General features: G+C 44.2%; 3 protein-coding genes across 3 annotated transcripts in view; 1 reads left to right on the top strand and 2 right to left on the bottom strand.

The window, feature by feature from the left end:
- The window catches only part of LOC309548653 (uncharacterized protein), a gene marked incomplete at its 5' end in the record, with an annotated part of 57,492 nt that extends 48,478 nt beyond the window's left edge, over window positions 1–9,014 (bottom strand). The window contains 3 exons of the mRNA XM_082248621.1: window positions 5,464–5,661; window positions 6,298–6,418; window positions 8,914–9,014. Coding sequence (XP_082104747.1) covers window positions 5,464–5,661; window positions 6,298–6,418; window positions 8,914–9,014 — 420 coding nt within the window. The remainder of the gene's footprint in view (window positions 1–5,463; window positions 5,662–6,297; window positions 6,419–8,913) is intronic.
- LOC309549119 (uncharacterized protein) overlaps window positions 1–12,978 on the top strand; it is a 2,919,967-nt gene that overhangs the window by 1,801,848 nt on the left and 1,105,141 nt on the right. The window lies entirely within an intron of this gene.
- Window positions 1–12,978, bottom strand: part of LOC309549117 (uncharacterized protein) — a 4,285,597-nt gene that overhangs the window by 3,278,139 nt on the left and 994,480 nt on the right. Inside the window, 3 exon segments of the mRNA XM_082249155.1 lie at window positions 11,566–11,707; window positions 11,828–12,034; window positions 12,114–12,341. Coding sequence (XP_082105281.1) covers window positions 11,566–11,707; window positions 11,828–12,034; window positions 12,114–12,341 — 577 coding nt within the window.

The following is a 12,978-nucleotide window of genomic DNA, read 5'->3' as shown; positions in this document are numbered from 1 at the left end:
TGGACAGAGTAGATCTCTTTGAACTGTTCTGGCCCTAGACCTACTGTACAGTTACGTGATTCTGTGCAGAACAGCCACCCTGCCGCTATGACCTGGTGGATTGCACAGGAAACTCATGGGCGCAGCTGAGGACATTTAGGGCCTCCTGTGCCCAGCTGAGGACATTTAAGGCAATAAGATTGAAAATGTGGGGGATGTACCCTTTTAGTTTGGGAACTGTGTTTATAGTTGAACTCCTGGAACTGTTCTGGCCCCAGACCCGGAAAAACAGATGACGTACAGGTACATGATTCTGTGCAAAACGGCCGCCCTGCCGCAGTACAAGTACGTGGGGTGGTCAAAAAAAAAATGTCTCCCTGATAAAGAGAGAGGCTATGACCTGGTGTATTGTATGCGGAACTCCTTGGCCCAGCTGAGAACATTTAGGGCCTTAAGTTTGAAGATGTGGTGGATGTCTCCTTTTGGTTTGGGAACTGTGGACAGAGAAGAACTCCTGGAACTCTTCTGGCCTTAGCTCAGTGAGATAGAGTTTGGAAGACTAATGTCATAGACAGGTTGATAAAAAGTTTAGGGCTTTAGAAAGGACCTCCAATGGCTGTCAATGTGGTGCCTTCTCCACTCTCCATCTCACTAATAAAACCCCAATGGATGACTCTCTATGAACTGATCACATTCCAATCACCGATCATCTAATCATTGGTAAAAAAGAAGACTCGGCACAGAATATTGTACGAAGAGTTTTTATTGGACAAGATCAGAATAAGCGATTAGCACACAGTAATGATATGAATAAAATAAAGCTTAAATCTTTTATAATAGAATTAACAAATGTGTCAAATGTATTAATAATCATACATTGGTTGGACCAATAAAAAGCCGGCTACTTCCATAAATCAAAAAGGAGCAACAACATGAAGCAACCAATAAAAAAGGTTCACCAATGGAAGATAAAGGGTTAACATAAGGGCTCCCAGCTGCCTGCCAACCCCACAGCGGGTCAGAGGGCGATGCGGGTGTAAACCAACCCCGAGTGGACTGTGGAGGTTTCACATTTGTTTATGGACTAAACAGTTCCACCCGTTACAATGCAGCGTCCATTTCCTGTAGTACCAGCAGGGGGCGCACTCTGATGTTTCATTAGATTTCCTTTATTTATAAACTTTCCCGCAAGCTAAACATTAAAAAGGAGCCTCTTATATAAGTGTGAATTCTTTCCTGTTTGAAACGTACATAAGGAGTGAAACATTTCCCGCACTCTGAACATGAAATAGGACACTCGCCCGTATGAACTTTCTGGTTTCTAAGAAATAAACCTTTGTTTGGAAAACATTGCCCGCACTCGTAACATCAAAAAGGGCGCTCAACCTGTGTGTAAGTAGGTGTTCTTTCTTAGTTAAACATGTCCCGCACTCTGCATAAGATTAGAGACGCTCGCCTGTATGAACTTTCTGGTGTCTAACAAGTAAACATTTGAACGCAAAACATTTCCCGCACTCTGAACATGAATAGAGAGGCTTAACTGTGTGTATTCTCTGTTGGTTAAGAAGGTTTCCTTTATGATTAAAACATTTCCCACACTTTGAACATTAACAGGTAAGCTCACCCCTGTGCATTTTCTGATGGCTAAGAAGGTTTCTTTTCTGATTCAAACATTTCCCAAACATGGCACATGAATAGGGACATTCACCAGTGTGTAATCTTTTGATGGGTAAGAAGGCTTACTTCATGAGTAAAACCTTTCCCGCACTCTGAACATGAATAGGTATGCTCCCCTGTGTGTATTCTCTGATGGCTAAGAAGGGTTCCTTTTTGACTAAAACATTTCCCGCACTCTGAACATGAATAGGGACGCTCACCTGTGTGTATTCTCTGATGACTAAGAAGGGTTCCTTTCTCAGTAAAACATTTCCCGCACTCTGAACATGAATATGGAAGCTCCCCTGTGTGTATTCTCTGATGGCTAAGAAGGGTTCCTTTTTGACTAAAACATTTCCCGCACTTTGAACATGAATATGGAAGCTCCCCTGTGTGTATTCTCTGATGGATAAGAAGGGTTCCTTTTTGACTAAAACATTTCCCGCACTCTGAACATGAATAGGGACGCTCACCTGTGTGTATTCTCTGATGACTAAGAAGGGTTCTTTTCTCAGTAAAACATTTCCCGCACTCTGAACATGAATAGGGACGCTCACCTGTGTGTATTCTCTGATGGCAAAGAAGGTTTTGTTTATGATTAAAACTTTTCCCGCACTCTGAACATGAATAGGGACGCTCACCCTTGTGTATTCTCTGATGACTAAGAAGGGTTTTTTTCTCAGTAAAACATTTCCCGCACTCTGAACATGAATAGGGACGCTCACCTGTGTGTATTCTCTGATGGCAAAGAAGGTTTTGTTTTTGATTAAAACTTTTTCCGCACTCTGAACATGAATAGGGACGCTCAGCTGTGTGTATTCTCTGATGGATAAGAAGGTTTCCTTTTCTATTAAAACATTTCCCACACTCTGAACATGAATAGGGACATTCACCCTTGTGTATTCTCTGATGACTAAGAAGGCTTCTTTTATGATTAAAACTTTTCCCGCACTCTGAACATGAATAGGGACACTCACCCGTGTATATTCTCTGATGCTTAAGAAGGTTTCCTTTCTCATTAAAATATTTCCCGCACTCTGAACATGAATACGGATGCTCACCTGTGTGTATTGTCTGATGGCTAAGAAGGCTTCTTTTATGATTAAAACATTTCCCACACTCTGAACATGAATAGGGAAGGTCACCTGTGTGAATTCTCTGATGGCTAAGAAGGCTTATTTTATGATTAAAACATTTCCCGCACTCTGAACATGAATAGGGACGCTCACCTGTGTGTATTCTCTGATGGTTAAGAAGGTTTTTTTTCTTTTTAAAACATTTCCCGCACTTTGAACATGACAATGATTTCTCTCCTGTATGAACCCCTTTATGGTATAAAGATGATTCCCTGAGATGAGATGGTTTCCCGCACCCGTCTGCACTGTCAGATATTAGAGGACTATGTGAAGTATCAGGAGATTCCAATGATCTCCTCCAATGGTGAGGTCTGTCATGTATATTATGAGGTACGGAATTTACTTCTGGAGAAGATGCCATGTCATTATCTTCTGTAGTCACATCTTCCTCCGATGTCCTTCTATTCCCACCACAGAGTCCGTCTGTCAGAAGACAAGAAAAATTACCAAGAGTTTTCCACACTCATATACACTGCTCAACACTTTATAATCAGAGTATAGCATCAAGTCAGGGAAACTCCTGGGATATTCATCTGGTCAGTCAAGTAGCAGAGGGGGTTGTTACCAACAGGTGCACTAGATGGGCAACAATGAGATGACCTCCAAAACAGGAATGGTTTTACAGGTGGAGGCCACTGACATTTTCCCCACTCATCTTTTCTGAGTGTTTTTTTCTTTTAAATCAGAAAAAACTTACCGTTAGTTTACCGGTAACAGTCTTTCTATGAACCCTTCCAGGACAGCCTACATATGAGAGATTGTGGCTCCACACTACAGGAAACACAACTAAGGCCCCACCCATCCCTTGGGCTTCAGTAATAGAAAAGTACGTTTCCAACCGAAATCCCAGGGACATAGTTATCACATAACATACAATAAAAACTCACCACCACATAACCAGGGTGGGAAGTAGGCCGGCCGTCCTGGAAGGGTTCATAGAAAGACCGTTACCAGTAAACTAACGGTAAGTTTTCTCATTTCACCCTTCCAGGACGGCTTACATATGAGAGGATAAACAAGCAATCTATACTGGCTTACCTTAGGGCGGGACCACTGCCTGTAAAACCTTTATGCCAAAGGCAAGGTTTTGTTGAGACAGAACTCCCACTTGATAGTGCTTTAAGCCCCGTACACACGAGTCGAAATTCGGCCGGGAAATTTCATCCGACGACTGATCTGCCGATTTTCAGCTTGTTAGTACAACTGACTCCTGCTTTTCGGCCGAAAAAATCCTGGTGTGCAGGCTATATAATTTTTGTCGACCGTCAAAACACGTCCGATTTTCGTTAGTACAGATTTCGAGACTAGGCATGCTCAGAGATGAAAGAACACAAAGAAAGCAATCCAACACATGACATCACTTCTGAAGTAGAATTCTGCCATGTGGGAAAATTTGTGTGCAGTCTAGAGCACATTCCAACCAACAGACACCACTCTGTACAAAAGACGGACGACCGGTCGGCGGAAATTCGTTGTGTGTGTACGAGGCTTTAGGCTTGACTGGACCAGGTGGCTGCATGGCGGATCTGTTCCCAGGATGCCCTGGCTCTTTCGGCCCAGGATGTTACCAGGGCCCTAGTAGAATGCGCCTTCAGCTTGGCTGGGGCAGGAATACCTGAAAACTTATAAGACATAGAAATGGCTTGTTTGATCCACCTAGAAATTGAAGGCTTTGAGGCCTGTAATCCCTTCCTTGGTCCGGAATTCAGAACCAATAGATGGCTAGATCTCCTAAACACTTTGGTCCTTTCTAAATATGTAAGAAGACACTTTCTCACATTTAGATAATGAAATTTCTGTTCCTTTGCACATCTAGGCTCCTCGCAAAAAAAGGGCAAGACTATCTCTTGCTTCCTGTGAAAGGAAGAAGCTACTTTGGGCAGATATAATGGATCTGGCCTGAGAATAGCTCTGTCTGGGAGGATTAACATCAAGGGCTCTTTAATAGACAAACTTTGTAAATCTCCAACCCTTCTGGCTGTGGTAACTGCCAACAGAACAGTTTAATTTAACAGACAAAATATTCAGGGGAACCTCATCTAGAGGTTCAAAAGGTTTACTAGATAACGCCTCTAGTACCCTAGATAAAACTATTCCTCCTTATAGGTGTAACTCTACCCCTTGCTAACAAAAATCTTTTTATTAAAGGTTCCTTAGCAAGGCCTTTATCTAGAAAAAACTGAAAGTGCTGCTACCTGTACCCTAAGTCCTGGTTCACACTACCGCGACTTGTCAGGCGACTGGTCAGCCTGACAAGTCGCGGTCCATGCAGTGCTACAGGAACCGTTCTAATAGGAGCAACTCAAGTCGCTCCGACTTAGAAAATAGTTCCTGTACTACTTCGGGGCGACATCGGAGCGACTTGCATTGACTTCCATTATGTGAAGTCCGTGCAAGTCGCGCCGAAGTTGCGGTGCATGCGACTTCACAGGTCATCCCCGAAGTCGGATCGCCATAGTGTGAACCGACACTTAGGGTGCTAACTACCCCACCCTTATCTACTCCATCCTGTACGAATTCCAGGATCACAGGGATAGAGGCAGAGGAATTCCTTTTCCGACTCTGCCAGGTACAACATTTTTTTCCAAATTCTTGACTACATTTTTCTCATCACCGGTTTCCTACTTAGGAGGAGAGTATCAATGACTTTATCTGAACAACCCTTGTTTTTCAGGATTTGGCGCTTACTAACCAGGCTGTTAATTGAAAAAATTGCGGTCTGGGGTGAACAACTGGTCCCTGGAGTAACAGGTCTGGGAGTTTCCAAGGTGTTGACATTGACAGGGACATCAGAGTTGCGAACCAAGTCCTCTTGGGCCACCAAGGCGCAATCAAAATGAGACTTAGATCCGGAAATCTGCTGAGCTTCTGTAGAACTCTCAGAACCAGACTTAGAGGAGGAAAGGCATATGCTAGTTTGAACTGCCATGGCTGTGCCAGAGCATCCAAGCCCAACATGTCCTTCTGTTGAGATAGGGAAAAGAACAGGCCTACTTTCCTGTTCTGCCAAGTAGCAAACAGATCCACTTCTGGATGACCAAACTTTTGAACTAGCCGCTGAAACACTTAGGGGTTCAGTTCCCACTCTGTCTGTTTGATGGAATGGTGACTGAGGAAATCTGCTTTCCAATTGTCCTTTCCTTTTATGTGTACGGCTGTCAGAGAGACCACTCACTCTTCTGCCCACTACAGCATTTCCTGAGCTAACCTTAACAGGGTGTTAAACCTGGTTCCTCCCTGATGGTTGATGTAAGCTATTGTTGTAGCCATGTCTGAGCAGTTCCGGACTTCCTTTCCTGATATGTCCTTTTCGAATGCCCTTAGGGCTTCTCCTACAGTTCTTGTAGTTGGACAAGGCCTGACTTACCTGGATATCCCAAGTGCCCTGAACCTGAGCTCCCTTTAGATGAGCTCCCCACCCCCAGGTGCTTGCGTCTGTGGTGATTCCTAAAGGTTGCCATTGACCCCAATGTCTGCCCTTCCTCAAATTTTATGGAATTGTCCACCACTGCAGGGAAGATATTACCTGGGGGGAAAGAATCACTTTCTCGTCTAGAGACTCCTGTCTTTTGTCCCCAGACAGGTTGAAGAACTGAAGGTCTAGAATGCAAGCTGTCATTAAGCCCAGAATTCTCGGAATCTGTCTCCTGAAACACAGAGGAAGAGAACACACATTTTTTACTGCCGAGACCACTTTTTCCTCCTTTTCCCCTGGGAGAAAAAGTTTTTGAGCTTTGAAGTCTATTTGACAGCCTAAATAGGTCTGAACCTGTGCTGGCTTCATTAATGATTTTTCCACATTTATTAGCCACCCTAGTGTTTGAAAAACAGATAAAACTCTTTGGGTGTCTGCACTGACTAGTTCTGCTGAATTAGCAAAAAACAGAATATCGTCCAGATATGGAATTAAGGTTAGGCTCTGAAGATGAAGATGGCCTACCACTTTTGCTAGGACTTTCGTAAAAATCCCTGGACTGGCTGCTAAGCTGAATGGAAGAGCTCTGAACTGCCAATGTGCAGTCCTTCCTTCCGTGACCACTGCGAATCTCAGGAATGCCTGGTGTTCCTGACGGATCTAAGGTAGTCATGAAGACATCTTTTAGCAGATTTTTTCTGACTGCATAAATATTCTCCATTGAGAACTTTTTGTACATCAAGTATTTGTTCAGATTCCTGAGATTTATGACTAAACGGAATTTGGAACCACAAATATGTGGGAGTAAAAGCCTTGGAAGACCTGACTAACGGCACAGGATACTTGCCCTCTGTTCCGCGAGTTCTTGAATCCCCTTTAACAGGGCTTCCCTTTTTTGCAAATCCTTTGAAGGATATGTTACAATTATCTCTGCCACTGGCTGAGAAGAAAACTCCAGACGGTATCCTCCTGAAAAATCTGGAGAACGTAGGGGGTGGTTGAGCTGTTTTCCCATTGGGGAACAAAATGGGATAACCTGCCCCCTACCCTGACGCTGGCGTCACTTGGTCTCTTTGGGGTTGGGCCCAGGTTGGAGGAACAGCAAATTAGACCTTTGCTTACCGCTTGCCAAACCCCCTCTTTTGGCTTGCCCCCTGAAGGACCTTTGTTGGTTCCTGTCTTGGGAGTTTTCGAAAGGAATACCTCCCTGCCTTTTCTTTCCTCTTAGTAGGAAATTTCTTCCCTTTCTCTGAGGATCTGGATAACACATCATCCAGGCCTGACCCAAACAAAAAAGACCCTTCAAAAGGCAAAGCACAAAGTCTTAACTCGGAAGATACATCTCCTTCCCAAGTTTTAACCCAAACTGCTCTCCTAGCGGAATTCACAAGAGCCGCCGTTCTAGCAAAGGCTATCACTGACTCAACAGCTGAGTCTGCTAAATAAGATACCACTTTCCCAATCACAGATAGGGAATCTATGATATCTTGTGACCCTTCATTTGCTGAAATATTAGTAAGTTCCTAATACTGAGGTAGAGGTCTTTTGGCAGGAAGAAAAATCCCGGAAGGAGGGTGGCGGCTGCCTCCTCCTCTGCTGCAGTGGGTGATGGTCACAGGCCTAGTGAGCCAGTGGTGTGAGGCTGAACCCAGAGGTCCAGGAGAGCTGACTGGAGGGGTTGGGGCACTGTAAGAATCTGGAAAAACTGTATCGTGAGTACAGAGGATCTTGCCCAGGGTTCTGCCCAGGAAGGGGACACTCCGGAGTGTGTAGTCAGTGGACGGGTGTCAGCTACTACAGAGAAAGGGGGTACTGAGGGATTACCCTGAAGAGAAACACAAACAGGAACACTTACCTCAGCTTCATTCAAGTGGCAGGATGAAGTAGCGGCCTTGCCGCATTCTCAAGCTAGAAGTTCTCTGAATTGTGAATTGTTCAACGGTTGGAGTATCCCATTCATCCCTTCTCCTATCCCAATATGAAATATAACCACAAAAACAACTACCCCTAGACTGATCATTGACAGAGCCAAGAACATAAAGTGTTAAGATTTCTGCAAGTCCTGCAAGCAGTTGCTACGGGTAACCCAAGGGAATCCTTAAAGTGTGAAAATTCAGCAGTCCTCTAGAGGGCAGTGCTACACCTTATAAACCTTTCATTTATTCAAGAAGGCTGGGGGGGGGGGGGCAGGGGGCGATGGGGGAGTCGGGGCCCGTCCCTTGACTCTTTCCAACCACAACTCCATATAGGCACACGCTCATTCATCCGCTCCTTGCTGGTGAGCGTCTTAGCATTTTTTTTTGCTATCTCTTAGTAAATTGAGGCCTCTCTCTGTGGGATTTCCCCCCTTCTCTTTCCCTCTCTCATATTCTTTGCTTGCCTGACTTTCCTTTCTTCCTCTCTCATACCATCTTTGCTCCCCTCTTTTTATCTCCATTCTCTTCATACCCCCGCCCCCCCCCTTTGCCCCCTATTACTTACCCTCCCCTACCTCTTCCTAACCTCACTTCCCAACCTTCCCCTCGCCCTTCTTAACACATGGATTACATCAGGATCCTCTCGATCAATGCTAAGGGACTTAACGTCCCGGAAAAAAGGGGGAATTTTGTTGAACGATTTAAACGATCTAAAATTTATATCACCTTTGTACAGGAGACCCACTTCAGGGATGACAAGCTTCCACTATTTAAGAACCAGTTTTTCCCCTTGGCCTACCACTCTACTAACCCGTAGGCTAAATCAAAAAGAGCCTCTATCATTTTTTCCAGTACGGTACCATGGACACTGCGCTCATATTCTACCGAATCTTCTTCACGAGTTTGAGGCATATGGCACTCTGTCCAATCTAAATATAAACTTTACTAAATCTGAAGCTATGGGAGTAGGCTTATCAAACCCCCTCCTCCACCAACTGCGATTGAATTTTAGGCTAAAAAGGCTAAAATGGATGAAATACCTGGGCACTCTCATACCACCCAAATTTTCACCCATCTTCACGCTCGACTTTCTCCCCCTCCTAAACAAAGTCCACATTCTATAAGATAAATTGAATTCTGGCCTCCATTCATGGTTTGGAAGATGAAATGTTATTAAAATCTGCATACTCTCTATACTTCTTTCAAGCACTTCCAAAATTCATCCCTTCACAATACTTTAAACAAGATGACACTCTACTAGTGGATTTTATCTGGGCACATAAGCGACCTAGGCTATGTAGGAGACTGCTCTTGCTTCCTAAACGAGTAGGTGGACTGGCAGTTCCGGACTAATGTAAGTACTATCAGGCTACACAATTGGGGAGACTCAGACTGGTGTCGTCATGGTGAAGCGAAGCTTTGGCCCAGACTAGAACAGGCCCAATGTGAGATACCCCTCCATAGAGCTCCATCGTGCCACCATTCACTACCAGACTCCATAAGACGCCATCCCCTCATAGGTCACACGATAAGAACCTGCTCTAAATTATTCACACAACTTCCACTTTCCCCGAAGCACTCGCCGCTGACACCCATACTGGGGAATCCCCAGTTTACCCCCGGCTACCAAGATAAAACATTCAGGACCTTGATGGAGTCAGGCTATTTCCAAGCCTCCCATTTTTCAACATCATCTAGTTGGCCTGCACTCAAAGACCTCATGGACTCCTTGGGACCCTACCGTCTAGATTTCTGGAGGGCATTGCAACTCCATAATTTTTTAAACTCATTGCCACCTCCCAGTGAACGCAACACACAACTTACACCCTTCGATGAACATTGCTCTCAAGACAGAATACTAACACAGGTATTATCCATGACCTATGCATTACTGATCACACCCCAGGAGACTTACCAACCCCCATTCTTAGCTAAGAGGGAACGGGATTTAGACTGTAACTTTAATCCAGACCAACAAAAATCACATCATTCCGTTTACATTTACATCATCCATCTGCATGTAAATACAAGAAACCAACTTCAAACTCCTAACAAGGTGGTACCGCACGCCGTCAAGGTTGAGCAGGTTCTTCCCCACACTCACTGATCAGTGCTGGAGATGCCCCAGGAAGGGCTGAAGGGCACTCCTACATTTTTTTGGTCGTGTCCTAAACTAGCGGAGTTCTGGAAGACAGTACGTCTCAGAGGTTTATAAACCGACCGCTCCCCAATGACCCTGCTCTCTTCCTTCTCCACGCCTCTAACATCCCGGCCCAGACCTATAAAAATTCTGTCATTTGTCACCTTCTAAATGCTGCTAAAATGTGCATCCCTCTTAAATGGAAAAACCCACAGACCCTGACTGTTGCCATGTGGCTCACAAAGGTCAAAGAAATAAATAGAATGGAAAACCTTGTTCTCTCGACACGTCCCCAACACGAACGATATACCAAAACCTGGGGTCAATGGAATATATTTGTCCTCTCTGATGAAGGCTGCTCTTTAATTAAGGGAGGCAATACTAAAGAGACCTCATGTTGAGTTTGGGGGAGCTCTAAAATATTGGTGGAACGTATTGCTGATGTAGGGCCAGAGCTTTACCAATGCTAACCCTCCTACACCCCCCCCTTCCACACCTCCTTATCCCTTCCCCCCTCATCCCACCTACTTATCCTCTTCTGCCTCTCTCTAGGTTTCTTTTACTTCCCTCTCTCTTTCCACTACTTATTCACTTTACTATTTCCTTCTTCTTCTATACGTTATATGAAACTGGAACAGACAACTCCGGGTACTTTCTAGTCCTGCATAACTCCTCCCATTAGAGGAATTGTAGAACACCTCTTATTCTACGACTGATGTAGATCTCAACCTTATGACTGAATTGTCTTCAGTGTTGTAATACACTGTCTCAGCATATGTTCTATAAGGAATGTTACTGTTTATTATGCCTGGAAGTTGTCTTTTATATAAATAAAAGAATTGAAAAAAAAAAAAGAGATCTGACATGGATCAATGATACAACCTTACCCAACCAAACATCACTAAGTAATAATGCGATTGAAATGATAACAATTTTATTGTTTGGAACATGACGTTATATTGAGGATTGGAGATGGATCTTTCATATGGTGTACAGTATCTCCTCCTCATTTGTTTGGAACAAGACATTAGACTCAGGCATGGGGCAGAAGACCCAAAACTCATAACCTAGGTGCCTATATCATGCACATTTTTTTGCCAGCCGAATCCCAGAATCTCCATAAATCCAGTCTAGATACATAAATTGTGTCTGCAGCACAGAGAAGGAAGATTATCCGAGAGAAATACAGGAATACAGGATGGAGAACACAGCTCAGGAAAGTGACCAGGGGATTACAGGCTGATATCACCCAGTCCACGCCCTACTCTGGACCAATCAGTGAGCAGTATGGGTGGAGGAATGTATTTAGTGTTAATGACCCACCTGTGCTGATCTCTGTAGGAGTGTCCTCCTCTATAAATGTCCCCGTTATTCCATCCTCCTCCATAGACTGCTGATCATCCCTCACATACCTCTCTTCTTCTTCTGCTTTAACCTCAAATTCTATATCGATTGGATCTCCACTCTAAATCAAGAAAATGAAAGAATATCATCTATAAAATATAAGATTTATTATTGTGACATCACATAAAAATCCACACATTGTCTCCATGAGTCTGTGTTTTATAATCTCTGTCTCACCAACCTTGTAACAGTGAGGGATGGTGTGACCTTCCTGTGTGGAATCCCGGGAATACAGAGGACGGGGACATCTCTCTGGTGGGTTCCTGGTATTAGGTGGCTCCATCATATCCTTGTGTCCTTCTGAAAACTCCTCCATCACTCCATACTCCTCATCCTCCTCTTTATACTCTTCTTTAACATCAATATTATCATCCCCGAGGTTTCCACTCTGAATATATAATAAAACATTCATTGTAACAAATATACTGTATATAAATCAGAACTACCAATCATTGTCACTCATCTACCTGATGATGGTGAGGGATGGTGTGACCTTCCTGTGTGGAATCCCGGGAATACAGAGGACGGGGACATCTCTCTGGTGGGTTTCTGTAGCTGGATGACTCCACCATGGTGTCCTGGTACAGATCTTTGTGTTCTTTTAGAAACTCTGACTCCTTCATCACCCCATCCTCATCATCCTCCTCTTTTATCTCTTCTTTAACCTCAACTTTAGAATCTCTCAGATTTCCACTCTGAATATATAATAAAAATGACATCAATGGTAACAATGCAGATAATGTACAGATCCTAATGATACGATCAGTGATTGTTCCTCATCTACCTGATGATGGTGAGGGATGGTGTGACCTTCCTGTGTGGACTCCCGGGAATACAGAGGACGGGGACATCTCTCTGGTGGGTTCCCATTACTGGATCCATCTGTAGGAAACACACACACTGACTGAATACATTGTTTCTATGTGTTTATCAGATGATGGGGGATCTAGGTGGAGCCTCCGTACTGCTCTCTCCTTTACAATAAAGTCTCCTCTTACCCGGTGATGTGAGGGGCGGCTGATTCTCCATCATGACGTCCTTGTAGAGATCCTTGTGTCCTTCTAAATACTCCCACTCCTCCATGGAGAAATAGACAGTGACATCCTGACACCTTATAGGAACCTGACACACACAATGATACAGTCACCATCCAGACACATCCCTTGTCTGTTACTGGATAATGTCCCAGAATTCCCAGCGCCGCTCACCTCTCCTCGATGATCTCTCTGGTGACTTCTAGAATCTTCTTTGTATTTCTCTATTCTATCAGGGAGGGAGGTGGAGGCAATGTGATGATCATGTGATCTCCAGACTTCACAGGAGGAAAACTCT

The sequence above is a fragment of the Pelophylax lessonae genome (genome assembly GCF_965119305.1).
Source record: "Pelophylax lessonae genome assembly, chromosome: 3".
NCBI lineage: Eukaryota > Metazoa > Chordata > Amphibia > Anura > Ranidae > Pelophylax > Pelophylax lessonae.
The sequence above is the reverse complement of the archived record's forward strand: the minus strand, read 5'-3'. Positions and strand labels throughout refer to the sequence as shown.